We start from the raw sequence: 15,762 nt of genomic DNA, 5'->3' as shown, positions 1-15,762 counted from the left end.
AGTAGATGTTGTTAAAAATAGATGTTATCCTGGATTCCTTGGATGAAAATGGATAGTTGATGTTGCAAATATTAATTTTGGAGGCTAGTCCATTGGCTTTATAAACACTTTTTTAGTAAAACAATGGTAAATGAAAACTTTTTAAATAAAACTTATCACTAGCAATTCTCACAATAACTTTAAGTCTAGTTGTCCACGGTTTAATTGTAAGCAATTTTCTTTTTTTCGTGATGTAGTGTCTATGAAGTGTATTGGCTAATTTGCTTTTACACAAGGGAGCACGCCAGACCGCATAACGGTCATTGAGGTAACGAGTTTGAATTTGTTGAAAAGAGCTGAAGAAGACTGACAATATGATAACACGTGACCGTAAACTTTCGCATAACTAACTGAGCTCATACAAATCAACTGGATCTCCCACCACACAAGCCAAAATCTCCCTCCGAAACGTTAACATGCGACGCTCTAGTGCTCATCTGTCTCGGGTATAGAACCGAACGAGATTTTCGGACAAATTCCTGCATTTTCTCGCTCGTGAAACGAGTATTAAATTTTTGTAGGTATATTAGTGAACACATTTTATTGTACAATTTATAAAATTTTTCCGGGTAAATATATCATTCAGTTTTGAAGTTTACTTTAGCTAAAATCTTACATTGTCACTACATGTTAGTTTAATACAGTGGTGGAGCAGCAACACGTCGAGCAACTTCATTACAATATTTATCTGGTACTCCAGCATCTCTTAATTCCTTCAACTTTCGGCGCTTGATTTCGTCAAGTTTTTGTCTCCTAAATACAACAAAGGAAAAATCAAATGCACTTCACTTCATTAACATTTGCGTTTATAAATGCGTTTCATAGAATATAATGTTCCCTACCGCTCTTTAGCTTCTTTGTTTAATTTCTCTCCTTCTTCAAAGTAAGTTTTTCTCAAGTGTACTTTTTCTTTTTCTTTCTCGGAGATTTGTTCTCGGATATCTTGAGCAAAACGATGTCTTCTTATTGAACTTTGTTTATCGATTTCCTCATCTCGTTGTAGTCGTTCTTGTTGAGCTCTGCATAATGCATCATAACGACATCAACAACTTTCAAGGTGATCGTAAAGGTTCATATCAACTTCGACCGTGGAACTTAAAAATCAACCCAGGCTAGGGGGGGGGGGTTGTGGTTAAAATAAACCCAAGGATGTATCCAACATGATTTTTAAGGGTTTGTTCTAGTTTAGATTAGATTTTTGGTGGCTAATTTAGGGGTGTTGACGTGCTATGTCCGACTTGATTGAATTCTGTTACTTTTACCATGAATAAGAAAAGTTTTTGAAATGTTCTTCAATGAACATTAAGAACAATTGCTTTTGCTTAGTTGCCTGTATATACTACCATTTCAAAGGGTAATCGGCACGCATCCTGTATCCAATCTAGGCAAGGCTAGGAGGGGTACAAAGATTACTTACACTAGCACACGTTCAAATTCAGCTCTATCTCGAGCAGCCTGTACAGCTAGGAAATGTTCCTTATCTTTGACTTGACGTTCTCTTGCTTCCTTTAACATTTTTTCACTTTCTGCCCTAAACGTACATAAACATAATTTCAACAGAACACAAGTTTCGTGTTCGTAAAAGTGTTAAAATAAAAATAAGCATCACACGTCAACAACATAGTTGTTCTCTAGATTACATACTAATTGCAAATCAATCAACATTTTAATGAATTCAACGAGTTTCATAAATGGGCATATAATAATCTTCAAAAAAATACTTTTTTAAAGCTTCTTCTCTCTCTTTTTTACGCCAATTCCTTTCAGCTTCTTCATGATTTCTCTTTGCTCGCAAAGCATTCTAAAAAGGAATACAGTACAATGACTTCATCAGATACTGTAAGACAACGCTAACTAAAAATACAAATTTAGTTATAAAATATATGTTAAAAAATACACTAGTGAAAATATTTGTAGTGATTTGCTATAAACAAATCATTATCTCTATAATGATGACGAATGTTTTAAAATAATACAGATATATCTCCACTTCAAAATACAATACAAGCAATTGAACTAGTAGAAGCTTATTCTTTAAAAATTCCTAAGCATGCAATAATAATGTTTTCAGGGTAATTGAAATCTACAAAATTTGTATACTTTATTTTGAGCAAAGCTTTAACTGTTTAATCATCTCAAAGACCTGTTCAGCTTGTTTATCCTTAGCTTGTTCTTGCTGAGCTCTTAACCTAGCAATTTCTTTTTCTCGTTCAATGCGTTGTCCTTCAAGTTCTTCTTGGAACGCCTCTTCTCGTGCCTTAGAAAAAAGACATGAGCTGCATGTAGTTCAAACAATAAACATGGACTTTGATTTTATTGATTTTGTGATGCATTGACTGTGACAAACATAGTTACGATTCATTTTAAAAATCTATTATTTTGATTCCCAATGCGTATGCTTACTAATTTTTCCTTCAAATATTCCATAACTTTGATATCAGCAAGTTTTTCTTGTTCATTCTTGAGTTTCCTCAATCGCTGCATTTCCTGCAAAAGGTGATTTTGCATGTGCTGTTTATATGGTGATCAAAGGTGATGTATTTGGCTGGTTGTAAACGAGCAAAGTTTTCCATTCAAATTTTTATTTGATAAGTTTTTATAATTAATATTTTCAACATGTTTCAATGTCTTTACTTGTCATAGTAAAAAATTTCTCAGTTGCGCATCAAAAGCTGAGATTCTGAGAATGATAATTTCACCTCATTTGCTTTGTTTACGTCTTCCATAAGTTGCTTCTGCGTTTCTCTTTTTTTCATCAGTTCGTCAAGGTCCTCCTGCTGAAGTTTCTCCAAATATTGAAGCATTGCCTATTCGAACAGAAACGTCATTGTAAACGTCATTGTAAACGTCATTAAATATAATAATCGTCATTGTAATATTTACATGTGACATATTGTGGTGGGAATTAAAATTTAATTTAAACAAGCCTTATATAAATATACTTCATCAAACACCTTTCCCTACAGTTGAATGACTCTAATAAAAGTTGTATTTTGGGCTGTCAAACTTTAAATGCCAATCATCAAAAAGTTATTCACTGTATATGGAAGATTTATGATTTAGCTAACAGCAAAAAATGATACAATCGCAGCATAAAAGACGGTCTGATAATTAAACTTATATCAAAAGCTCAAAGCTGTATTTATCTATCAGACTGTCGTAATTACTTAAAAATTGATTTACAATTTTTTCAGAGTTTCCACATAAAACAATTAGAGCCATGGATAGCAAAAATACAATTAAAAGAAAAAAAAAATGAAAAACGTAAAAATTCACCTGTGTTTCTTGGTCCTTCTTCTGTTCATCGAGCAGTCGTTTCTGTTCATTCTCAGCAATTTGTTTTTGTATGATTTGAGCGCCTTTTATCCTCTCAATTTGTCTAATTTTTTCACGTTCTTCATATTCTTGTAGAGCTTTACGACGTTCGAGTTCCATCATTTCATCAAGTCGAGTTTCTTCATCCAACATTTCTTTTTTTACTTCAACTTTTTCAACAAGTTGAGCATCACGTATGGCATGACATTTAGCGTTTAAAATCAACTAAAAAAAATTAAAAAAACCCAGAGCATTTTGCTTTTAAGCTTGATAACAATAGCTCTGTATATTTTTACTTGACTATCTTACTTCGTTCAATTTCTTTATTTCATCCTCTTGTTCCTCCATTTGCTCTGTGGCTTTTTCAAGAAGATATTGAGACTTTTCTTTTGCTTCCTATCAGTAACATTACTTTACTCAAACCAATGCACATTGTTTTAATAATAAATGATGAAATGGGTTGTGTACTACCTGTTCCAAATCTGATAGTTTCTCATTTTCTTTGCGATTTAATTCCATTGTCTGCATGAAATTTTTCCTTTCTTCACAAGCATTCATAAGTTCTTTTTTTCTTTTCTTTGCTTCCTCTACCACATTAAGTTTTTCCTCTTTACTCAAAACATAGGATGCACTCTAAAATGTTCAAATGATTACAATGTATAATATTTTGACATTTGTTCTGAAACAATGTCCATTTTTATTCATTCTGGCAGAACGATTTTTTTCAAATAGTTCCATTCTGATGCACACTCTTGTGCCACACAAAATGTAGCTTACTTTATGAAATTAACACTTTTTCTATAAAATTTATCAATAAGTTAATAAAACATGGAATATGAATGAATTTATTTACTTTGATTCGATTAAAGTCATTTCTGTCCAAAACTACAGATTTTCCAGATGGATCTTCCTCAGGTACTCTGGAAATAATTTAATCAATCTTAACAACAACAATGATCATAAAAACAGCTAAATTTTATGATAACATACTTTAATTTTCTTATCATATCCTTTGTGATAATTTCAATGAGTTCTGGGTCATTTGATCTTTGCTTTACTGAAAACCAAGCAAATAAATTCAAATTATAAGATAACAATAAATAAATCAAAACATGATCATTTGTTTTGATTTACAAAGTGCAATGAAATAAATTATTAAGCAAGGGCTTTATTAAAGATGATCGCAATTTTCGGGGAAACGACGTGAGTCTGGAATCATTTTAACAACATCATGAAAAATATCAAAACAACAGATCAAGATATTTCAAGGCAATGCTCCAGATTCTGCTGATCTATGCAATAAAAAGAGGTTTACCAAACTAGCAAGTATTCAAACTTTATGGTATCATACCAGTTGAGTTTGGTAATTCTTGTCGAGAAGTCAACAGCAAAACATCATCATTTGCCGACTTCTGTCTTTGACGAGCTTTAGTCGGTAATCCAAATAGACTTTCATCCTGTCCATCCGAAATATAAATTTCATTCCGTCACGTTTGAATTTCACTTGAATTTAACTGTCTACAACTAAATAGTAAGTAAACTAACCACAGTGGAAACTTTATTTATAGTGCGATATTGTCGATTAAGCGAACGTCGACTGGAACCACTGGATCCTCTAGATTCTACGGATCCTATCGCACTCTAAGGTAAATCAATGAAAATTTTGATATTAAACAGCTTATACATTGCGTCGTATTGACATTTCCTTTAATAAACCAAATGTACATACCATGATTTATCATTGAAATAAAAAATTGTTGAAAATCACGAAAAAATTTTATGAGCTTTGTCGTTGATTGTTTTTATCGCAAGCGTTACTTAGCAACATCATTTACACTGATCTGTTTTTTCTCCGCCTGGTTCAGGATTCAGATGTAGGCATGCTATGAAAATGTATTTGGTCTCTGAATGAATTTGGCTGCATTTTGGTATAATTTTTAATTTTAGAACGACTAAATTTCCCTTTTATGGTCTTTCTAATTGCATCCTTTCGTTCATACTTCATACTTTATTATAGCATTCAGAAGACGTTATTTTAGCGCAAAACTAAACCTCTGCACAAATTTGTGATTTATGTGTGATTTTTTGGTTGTAATTTTCATTGAATGTGAAGTTTCGGTCACAAGGCAACCATGAAAATTTAGCCCGTGAACATTTAGTCTGTAAACATTTAGACCGTGACACATCAAGCCGTGAACATTGAAACTGTGAACGTAGTGAGCAAAAATATCGGGACAAGGTTCATTCAACAATACGTGTATGGATGGTGACTATATTTGTCTATATTGAGTAATAGTTAATCAAAAGATATAAGAAAACCCTCACAGCAACAGGAGGCAATTTTTCGCACGGCAGAATAAATTTTTAACGAGATTACATAATTCCTTTATATTTATTTAAAGAAATGATTCTTTGAGACAACACATGAATGAAATAAATGATTTTTTTCAAGTTACTAAAGACAAACATGACGTTTCGTTTTGCCATCCACATACACATATAAAACGCATATAAAACTAAAAATCTATAGATATAATAGTAATACAGGTAGCCAACATTAAAACAGTAATTATATGGCTCTTGCTTTTATATAAACCAACTAAGCTTCCACATTACCATTTACTCTGAAGAATTTAAAATTTCTAAGCACTTTTTAACCTGTATTTCAATAGTTTCTTTCTCCTTTTGTAAAGAACTTTGTGCGCTCTTAAGCATTTGATATTCTTTTTTTATACATCCAATAGTTTCAAACAGTTTCTCTAATTCTTTTGCTTTCTTTTGGATTCTCTTCTCAGTTAATTTGATCGACCTTTTTTTGTTGGTTAATTGTGTTTCAACATCTGAAATAAAGTATGTTAATTTTATTTTCAGTTGCAATGCTCAAACAGGCACTTTACAACATTGCATGTAAAAAGTCCTTACTGTTCAGTTTTGTTTCTATCTGAGATAGTTTTGTATCCCCTTCAAAATTTTCCAATAACTGTTTAACAATAGGCACAAATCCAGTAGCTTTCAGACCTTCCAAAAATTGAAATGTTTCTGAAAAACAAAGTACAATAATATTGAAAAATTTTCTAATGGTAAACAACTAATGAAAGAAAATGGGCAAAATAATTCATGTAAAATATTTACATAATAATTATAATCTTTATTGAGATAAGCATCTACACACAATCTCGAAAAATTTTCTAAAGTTATTAAATATTACAAATTATATAACTACACAAACAAAAATTATTTATATTCACATAATTTTTAACAATGTTCTTGTTCAAAATATTTATTAAAATTACACCTTCAAGGCTTTAATTTGTGATTGTAGATAAGTAGTGATGCATGTTAATGACATATCAACATATTTATTCAAATTTTGAAATATTATGTTTAAAAATAGTAACACTTGCTGATTACCTAATGTACCAATTTAGTGAATTAAAATTACGCTTTCAAGGCCTGTGTATTAATTTGTGATTGTAGATAAGTAATAATGCATATTAATATCAAATATTGAATTCAAGGTTAGGCAAAATAAAATTATAGTCACTAATTATAATTTTAAAATATCTTCAACAAATTCCATTTGTCGTAAATTTCTAAAGACTAAACTTAAACCTATTGATATGAAGTAATTTCTTCATCCATTCTACTGCATTTTACTAAACTAGTGTTCTATGTAATTTATTGACTTTGAAATTATGAGATGATGGAAGTACAACTGTACAACATAACAGGGTTGTAGAGGTTGTTTGTTAATTGTTATCTTAGATTGATTTTGCCAAGAATATGTCACCTTATTCAGGTTATAAAAGATTGTTTCCTTGGGCTTTTTAAATACAAATATTTAAGTATAGTGTAAAACCTACTTGTGTCTGCTTCATTGTAAATTTCTTCTTTGGAATCTTCTTTAACAGAACACAAACAAACTGTGGATGATGTAAGATGTTGTGGATTAGAATTGGCATCAAAATCATTTTTAATTGAATTATCAAGACTTCTTTTTTGCTTTGTTTTTGATTCTTCAGCACAAAGTTCTTTATTTTCAATCATTGAAAAATTAGGAGATGCTGGTAAATCTTCATTTTCTTGCATGTTTTTTTCAGCAAAATCATTACATTCATCAGTTTTTTCAAAAACATCAACAATACTCATATTATCACCTGATATACTACTGATTTTTTGAACATTTCTAAGTTCGCCATCATCATCAGCCAGTTCTACATTCATATTGTATGCATTTTCATTGCCACCGTTCACATTCTCATGATCTTGTTGATTAAAGTTGTGAGAGAGCTGTAAAGTTTCAGCACTTTTATCTTCAATGGCTGTTGAATGGAGATCATCATCTTTGAGATAACTTGATGCTGTCGATGATTTCTTTGCAGATAGCTTGTTCATAGCCACTGTTGATTGATTAGATGTACCATCTGTTGACAATTGATCATTTAAAATCTGCAGGTTTTCATCACCTTGTTCAGAGCACCTAGATACACACAGTTTGGCTTCTTTAGCTACACTTACATCAAGATCGGTAGAGTTCCTTCTTTTCTTATTAGAATTTGATTCCAGTTGACTATTGTCATCCATTTCATTTGATTCTATATTTTTGCTTTTCGTTTTCCTTGTTCTTTTCTCAAGAGATGTTGATGGCTCGGGACATTCCAACGTAGTTAGCTTTCGCTTGATCAATGGAGACCGAACTTTTTGCATGGGCTTCCAATTCCATTCGAACCACTCCGAGTCCAGGGACGTCTCTTTGAGATGAAACCGTTCAACGCTTAAACGGAATGCACTATCAAAATATTTTTGAAGAAGGTCTTGTACACGGTCCGCGTTTATTAACAAATTGGTGAATACGATACGTCCCATGCGGTTTGAGTTGAAAAAATGACGTTCAAAAAGTATACTTTTATCAAAAAGCCAATCAGAGGCAACTCCAAAACGATATGTAAAATGTAGCATATCCTTCTTCGACTGTTGGGTCACCAGACAGACTTTTTCCTTTGGTAAACATCTCAGAATATCGTCGAATACAAACCATTCTTTTCCACGATAAAACAGGGAGCTTAAAATTAGGTCAAAAGACATTTTTTGAGAAATAAAATGAAATGTTTTATTCAACGTTTTACCGCATTATCAATATCCTAATTACAATTACTAGTTCCCAGGTCACAGGTTTTCGCTCGTTATGAAAATTTGGTGAAGGACCTACAGGACATGGTGAGAGCAATGGTGAAAGCATGAAAGTGATAGTGTCTTGCATTGTTTGGACTTTAATTCGTTGACATTGCACATTATGCGTTTTTTAAAATTAAGAAATGGTAGTTTCAAGTTGTGTTATAGTAACATTCGACAAGGGTATACAGCTCCCTCGCGACTTCGTCTTAAAAGAAGTGGTCGTAAAAAAAGAAATAAAGAATCAGGAGAAATTCCCTACCTATTTCATCCGCGCGTACGAACTTTAGAACCGATAATCCAAGCTTTACGCAACACAAAAAGTTTGATAAAATATGAATTGCCATTAAAAGTTACTTCAATGGATGATTTTATGTGCAATGAAGTATTTCCTCAAGTTAAGTCTGCTTTCTCTCAAGACACTGGAGTTAACAGTCTAAATATGGAAGATTTTCTGATGACCTACATTAATACTGTTTGGAAATATGGAAATAGGTAAGTGGAAAGGCCTGTCTATTTTGTATCATATTTTATAGCAGCAATTATTTAGCCTTTTATTTGTTAGTAATTTAGCATGGTTTTGCAAATTTATAAAAAAAATTTATTTTTACTTGTTAAGTTTAATTTGTTTTATTTTTTACTTCCATCAAAAAATGATGTTTTAATCCAATGTAACACTGTATGTTGTATGTATATACTCAACAAGATCCTTTTTGCATTTGATGACAGACAGATGACATTTTTGTAAACACAAAGTAATATGCTCTATTAGAGATATTCTTTTATTGTTGAACAGGTAATAGAGTGAGTTTCATGAAAAGTGTGTTGTATCGCATCAATTAGATATTTGCATTTTTATGCTTGCCGATGAAAATTTGCTTGTTTGGACTGCTGGTCCATTATGGCACAATAATGGACTGCTAAAAATTTTTATAAGTAAGTCATAGCATGCTTTTTCACTAGAAGTGATGCTTGCATATATCAATTTTCTATTATTTTCCTTTTCAGTTATCCAGGACTTTTGAAACAAACAATATCTTATCGTCCTGGCTTGAAAGTATCCTGGAGTAGATATGGACATAATTTGCAAATTTCTGGAAGAACTGGACTTCTGTTTTCTTCTGTGTGTGCATTACCTAATTTTTCTCTCTCCGAGGAAGTACAAAAAACCACTTGCAAAGAGTTAATGGGAAAGGATGAGCTTATATCACCAGTGTTTGAATTATCACAGAAGATGTCAGGAATGGAATTTGATACAGGATTTTATCAGGATCTTTATCCTTTCCCACAAATGCTAGTCATTGCTGAACATAATTGGAAGTTGGATCATCTTGTTGCTCAAGGTTTGTGTATCAGTAAATTGCACACACAACTCAAGAATTACACATACATCTTATTCTTTTTATTAAATTCCTTCATTTATGGTTTCAAAAGAAATAAAGAAAATTTTCATGTGAAATTAACTTTCATTTAAGTTTAGTAAAGTTTCATACTTTAGAAGTACATTTTATGGTGAAATTTCAAACTATTGCATTTTAAAATAAACATTATTGTGTGGGTATATAATTATTTGTTACGTTTTTAAATAAGGAATTTATAAAATTTATCTTTTCAACTTTTTAGCTATAATGTTTTCATTTGGACGATTATTTGAACGGTCAGTTTGTAAGAATGACGCAAGCATTGGTGACGTATTACGGGAGCCATTGTCAATTCGCGCAATAGTGCTCAATGAACAAACCTTTTCACTAATGTGCTATCAGCTGAACACTCTAGATTTTGACAACGATGACGGGATAAAGAATCAACTCTGGCTTTCTAAACCATTTTCGGCGACAATGCATAAAGATTCCAAGGAAAAGTCAGAAAATAACAACGTAGGGCTCTTGGAAAGCAGTTACAAAGATATTATTTCTTTTTTTTTGTACGGTCAAGGATAGAACTGCTAATTAAAAACTTTGGTATAGAAATATATAAAAAACTGCTCACAATCTCCAAATTTTGAATCTCCAACTAGTTAAAAGCTTTAGGTTTACACAAGAATCGAGTGATTTGTTATTTGTATCTTCGTCATTAGGACCGGCAAAGATCTCAACATTACAGACTGAAGCTTTTTCTGTCGGTTTTAAAAGTCTTCGTTCTTGTTAATTTCCATTCTCTGAACAGCGAAATTCGACACCAAGATTAAAGATCCAGTGTGTCCTACTCTGCAGTACTTTATCGCTTCTTAACTGTTTTTCTCAGAGGACCATACCAAGGATCGTATAGGCATCAATAAATTTCTAAATTATTCTTCCTATAAAAGACTATCAAGGGTGTATCGGTTTCAATTGGCTTCTCTTATAGCATGAGTGTAGGTATGTTCACACTAATGACACTCCTTCATAATTGACTGACATTTCAAAAAGCACGAAGAATTATCCAATTGAATGTTGTCGCATGTCATGGAAAACAACAAAACATATTATTTCTCACATTGTATCTTCTTTCTCTATACACAACTGATAGACTCTTATGGTACTCTTTTCTTCATTTTCATCTCAATCTTTTATTCTGTCTAACCATACACTCTTTGGTTTTTCATGCTCCCCGTTTCTCTGTATTCACAGTGAATGTTTGTTAGTCGTTTCTGTTTTTTATCAAATGTCCATACTATCTCAAACTTGCTTTTCTGATCTTCTGTCCATCACGTCTTCTTTTGTAATCATTTCGTATTTCATGCTTCATTATCAATCCTAGAATTCATTGTTGTCCGAAATTCATTTCCGTTTTTTACCAAACTTAACTAGCTCCTATACTATTAGTCTACCATTACAGAAGCTTGACGTAATAGCGTTCATGGAAAAAGTCCTTAGGGAAGCACATTTTGAAAATCGTTCACAATGGTGGGAAATGTTCAGTATTATCGCTGTCAGGAAGTTTGTTTCAAAATCATTTCCCAGAATTGTTGTTGTGTCTAGCTGTAGACGCAAATGTAAAATGAAAAACAGATTTAGAATACAGGTGTATTAAAGCGTAAGTTGTATTGTAACGCAAAGTTACAAATATCCTTAGCAAGCAAGTGAAACAACAGTTGACTGCCTACCAGGAAATGATATTTAAAAAATAAAATATTTTATTTTACATGAGTTTTGAACATAAGAGTTGCATTATAATCTGTGTTATGTTGCATAAAATGTACGTAGCTTTTTTGAACCAATGAATCTTTGTCGAAAGGAGTTGAAACGAACTTAAAATGTGCCACACCTCATAACAAATTCTGTATTGTGTGTAGGTCAGAAGGTTTAAACTTTCACAAGGACGGTGATGACCAGCTTTCTCACAAAAGATTGACTTGAACCAATGGCAAAATTTTTACATTTATTAGTTACAAATGTATTGAAAATTGAACAAATTTGTGCTCAATGTTGCAAAATCACTTCTTACATCGATTTTGATAATTGGGTGAAATGCATTTTTCTCATCATCTGTAACTTTTGTCTAAAGTAAATTGTTTCAAGACAATAAAAACTAATCTTTCGTCATCAAAAACCGATAAAAAGTGAGTGAAAATTATTAATAGGTGACGTACACTTTTCATCGTCGGAAGCTCCATGAGAGATTTTTATAGTCTTTTATCTTTGTTTCTTTGTTTGTCTTAGCATGTGCTTTACCGCTTACAATGGCATGGGTCTGTATTTGAATTTGTCTAACGTGTTTTGCACAGTTTTTATAAACGAACGAGTTGCAAGAGCTTGAAATTGACGCGTGGCAATAGTTTCGAATTACTCGTTTACATGAAAAACGAAACACGATAAGTGCTATGAAAAACATTGTTGTCATACAGGATAATAAAAGGAACAAGTAATCCGCGGGGATCTCATAGAAGTAATATATTAAAACAAATTTCCGGGCTTACACAACTTTGACCAATCAAAAGTCAAATCAAGGCACGCAATGGCGCCTACGTATTCATAAAGAACAAATCTCGGCAATAATGGCCAATAGGAACGCAGTAACCATGCCGATAGTCTGCGTGTCTTTCATTGCCCATAACCTCGTTTAGCACTGGCTTTGACCGAGGTCTCGGCTCACACATTAATCACTTTGACGCCATTTTCGTTTTAACTTATATCGTTGGTTTCTGTGTACAATCTACGTTCTGTGGTTGAGCGAGAAAGTTTCTCAAAAATTTCAATTGTTTAGTAATTGCGAAGTTTTTGAAAACAAATAGTTTCATAAAAGAAAATTGCTTCTCTTGGACCGACAATTAGCTGGTCCATTACTTCGCTGTTAGAAGATGAAGGGCCACAGCCGCTTTACAGACACTGAGAGAAGTGGAGGAGAAGAACTTGACGAAGGAGTCATTGAAGTACAAGTAATACCACAAGACGACAATTGGGGTGAGACAGCGACTACAATAACTGAGACTACAGCTACCTCAGTTTTAAGTGGGATTAGTGAGACTAACCTCAGTGATATTGGGAAAGATTTTCAGCCTTGTCGATTTAGTTTTCGCCGACATTGCAGCTTTGCTATAACCATTTTCGTTGGTATCCTTGGTGTGTTTTCACCCGTGGTATTTATAATCATACCATTATTTCTGGGAAAACGAGAAGAATACATGGATGACTGTTCAACTAAGGGCAGTAATTTAAACGAATGTGATGGTTTGTATATGAGTTTAGGATTTCGTGAAGTTATTTTAATTGCTGGTATTTGGGCATTATACTTTCGTTCTCCGCGCATTAACTTCCCTCGTGTCAACCGTTTAAAATTTGGTGTAATGGGTCTTGCAGCTATAATTGTGATGTCTTACTGGGTTATATATGCATACAGAGTGCTTGAAGAAGGTTCAAAATCATCAAAGTCTGTGGCGCAATTTGCTCTTTCACTTGCCGACACTTTGCTGTTTGTACATTATTTGTCACTTGTTGCACTGTGGTTTCGTCAGAGCAGGTTGACGTTTACTATGAAAGTCATTCGAAGTACAGATGGTGTTAGTCGATTTTATAACGTTGGTATCATGTCTGTACAGCACGCTGCTGCGTTTGTATTAAATCACTATTACAGAGATTTTCCCGAGTATAATCCTCTGCTTATGTCTATTCCGTCATCGCGCAAACACCAAAATAAAGAAACGACTAATATCAAATTTTACGACATCGATGGTAAAGTGGGTAGCGAACCATCAAATGCTAATTCTCGTGCACGTGCAGTGATTGCAGCTACTGCAAGAAAACGTGAATCAAGACACAACGATCGTTTTTACGAAGAGGAAGAATATACACGACGTGTAAAGAAAAGACGTGCACGACTAATTACGGCCACTGAGGAGGCATTTACACATGTAAAGAAGCTCAAGATGGAAAGAGGTCCTTGTGTTCCATTAGACGCAGAAGAAGCCGCTCAAGCTATATTTCCATCACTGGCAAGACCACTTCAAAAATATTTGCGCACAACACGGCAACAATATCGATACTCCATGGAGTCAATTCTAAAACACTTGGCACATTGTTTGATATTTGATATGTCTTCAAAAGCTTTTCTGGAGCGATATATCAGCGAACAACCTTGTGTTCAGCTTTTGGCAGAGAATATAAAAAGCTGGAGTTTAGTGTGCGAAGAACAATTAACTTCAAATATAACAAAATCGACAGTGTTTCAACTTGTTAGAGATGAATATTCATTAGTGGTTACCGTAAATGAATTACCACAATATGACATTCACGAGGAGGACTTCGATTTTGATGACAATCAGTTTGTACTTCGTCTCAACTCGGAGACTTCTGTTTAATGACATCGTTCTTATATGTAGGGACTATCTTTGTATAATTGTCTATATATGTAGTGGCTTGCTATATGTATTTTTAAATGTGTGGTAGCGTTCTTTTAATTGGTTGTACATAAAAACGCTTTTCTCTGTCGTGCTGCTGCTGCCCGGAAAGTTTTTTTGTCGTTGAACAAGCTGGATGTTATTGTTAATATAAAAGTTAGTTCACTAGAAGTGTTTAAGTTATTAAGGTTGCATTAATCAATCTTCTTGTGGTACTTTTTTCCTTTTTAATACTGTGTGCGATGTAGCTATCACGTTTATTCCCAATGTATATATCTATACAGTATACGCACAGCTGTATGGTAGAGAAGTGTATCCATTGGAGGTATTCAGTCATACAAGGCGTATTTGGTTCGTGTGAAGGAGTGTGATGGAATTAATTTTACAAAGCAAAGATGCTGGTTGAAAACAGTTTATATTTTGACTTTGGGGCCGGTTGCACGAAGCCTGGATAGCGCTATCCATTGGATAGCGAAAATTTTCAAACTTGTAAAAAAGCTGTTTATATTTTTTTCTCGCGACAAAGAAATTTTGTAATCTTTGAAACAATATTTTATTTCAACGATTGCAAAGTTCAAATCTTATATTTTTCTCTTATAAGAGATTTTATGAACGTTCTGAAAAATTTGCTATACAGGCTTCGTGCAACCGGCCCCTGGTTTTCAATAAAGTATTTCAATTGATTAATAACCAAATGAAGAAATTACTTGACGTCCCAAATCCTAATAATGTTTTACGTGGCATGCCTTATTTACGAAAATGTACATGTGGAGAGAACCTTCATCCTTACCACTAGATATTTTACTGAGCTGTATCGCGTAGCACCAAAGGTGGTAGTGGCACAGGCTCTGCAATGGCATGGAAATTGGAAGCATATGCATAAGTCGTCACCAGTCTTCTGTACCACCATTTATTGCTCGTCTCAGAGTTAATAATATCACTCCCTCACTGTCCTGCATGTCATCACTTCTCACTGACCCGACGTAGGTATATAATAGGAGATATGAGAAGTGAACATAGAAAAGCTTCCTGAATGCTTTTGTGAATTAGATTGGTGTTGTCTTGGCACAGTTTCCCACTGTTGTCAAATGTTTTAAAAAAGTTTTCTGGTGTATCTGTGTTTCACCTTTTAGTAAACATTTTACTCTGTAAAGTATTAAGATTTAAATAATGGCATTTAGAGTAACTATAACTGGTTTTTGTCAGATTAAGTTCTGTTTGTGACATGATTATTTACAATAAAAATTTTAATTTCTTGAATGAAGTTTATGGATTTTAGCAAAAATTAAATGTTCGAGCCCTTTTTTGCAATAATTTCTCTCTGCTGCTTGATCAATGTGGTGGATAAAACAATTCTTATCATTTTCACATACAATTGTTGGTCACAACTCCAAGTGAAGTTTAACCAAAGAGCTAAGCTG

At 33.2% G+C, this 15,762-nt stretch overlaps 4 protein-coding genes across 4 annotated transcripts; 2 read left to right on the top strand and 2 right to left on the bottom strand.

Moving 5' to 3' along the window:
• Positions 1–563: 563 nt before the first annotated feature.
• LOC124446208 (cilia- and flagella-associated protein 45-like) lies at positions 564–5,178 on the bottom strand. Its single transcript, XM_046997037.1, has 15 exons — positions 5,084–5,178; positions 4,900–4,995; positions 4,706–4,811; positions 4,345–4,411; positions 4,208–4,274; positions 3,826–3,987; positions 3,664–3,750; positions 3,316–3,579; positions 2,739–2,846; positions 2,443–2,526; positions 2,183–2,296; positions 1,761–1,840; positions 1,457–1,570; positions 882–1,058; positions 564–792 (listed from the first exon to the last, which is right to left on the bottom strand). Exons 1-15 carry the CDS (start codon positions 5,084–5,086, stop codon positions 675–677), a joined length of 1,647 nt encoding a protein of 548 aa, XP_046852993.1. The 5' UTR covers positions 5,087–5,178; the 3' UTR covers positions 564–674.
• A 601-nt stretch (positions 5,179–5,779) lies between these two features.
• Positions 5,780–8,487, bottom strand: LOC124446210. Its single transcript, XM_046997039.1, has 3 exons — positions 7,218–8,487; positions 6,277–6,393; positions 5,780–6,194 (listed from the first exon to the last, which is right to left on the bottom strand). Exons 1-3 carry the CDS (start codon positions 8,437–8,439, stop codon positions 5,974–5,976), a joined length of 1,560 nt encoding a protein of 519 aa, XP_046852995.1. The 5' UTR covers positions 8,440–8,487; the 3' UTR covers positions 5,780–5,973.
• Positions 8,488–8,547: 60 nt separating this feature from the next.
• Positions 8,548–10,566, top strand: LOC124446214 (39S ribosomal protein L37, mitochondrial-like). The gene is made up of 3 exons (XM_046997042.1): positions 8,548–9,021; positions 9,535–9,869; positions 10,150–10,566. Exons 1-3 carry the CDS (start codon positions 8,648–8,650, stop codon positions 10,464–10,466), a joined length of 1,026 nt encoding a protein of 341 aa, XP_046852998.1. The 5' UTR covers positions 8,548–8,647; the 3' UTR covers positions 10,467–10,566.
• Positions 10,567–12,520: 1,954 nt separating this feature from the next.
• Positions 12,521–14,543, top strand: LOC124446211 (vang-like protein 2). Its single transcript, XM_046997040.1, has one exon. It carries the CDS (start codon positions 12,806–12,808, stop codon positions 14,300–14,302), a length of 1,497 nt encoding a protein of 498 aa, XP_046852996.1. The 5' UTR covers positions 12,521–12,805; the 3' UTR covers positions 14,303–14,543.
• Positions 14,544–15,762: the final 1,219 nt, after the last annotated feature.

The sequence above is a fragment of the Xenia sp. Carnegie-2017 genome, unplaced genomic scaffold (genome assembly GCF_021976095.1).
Source record: "Xenia sp. Carnegie-2017 unplaced genomic scaffold, XeniaSp_v1 HiC_scaffold_22, whole genome shotgun sequence".
NCBI lineage: Eukaryota > Metazoa > Cnidaria > Anthozoa > Malacalcyonacea > Xeniidae > Xenia > Xenia sp. Carnegie-2017.
The sequence above is the reverse complement of the archived record's forward strand: the minus strand, read 5'-3'. Positions and strand labels throughout refer to the sequence as shown.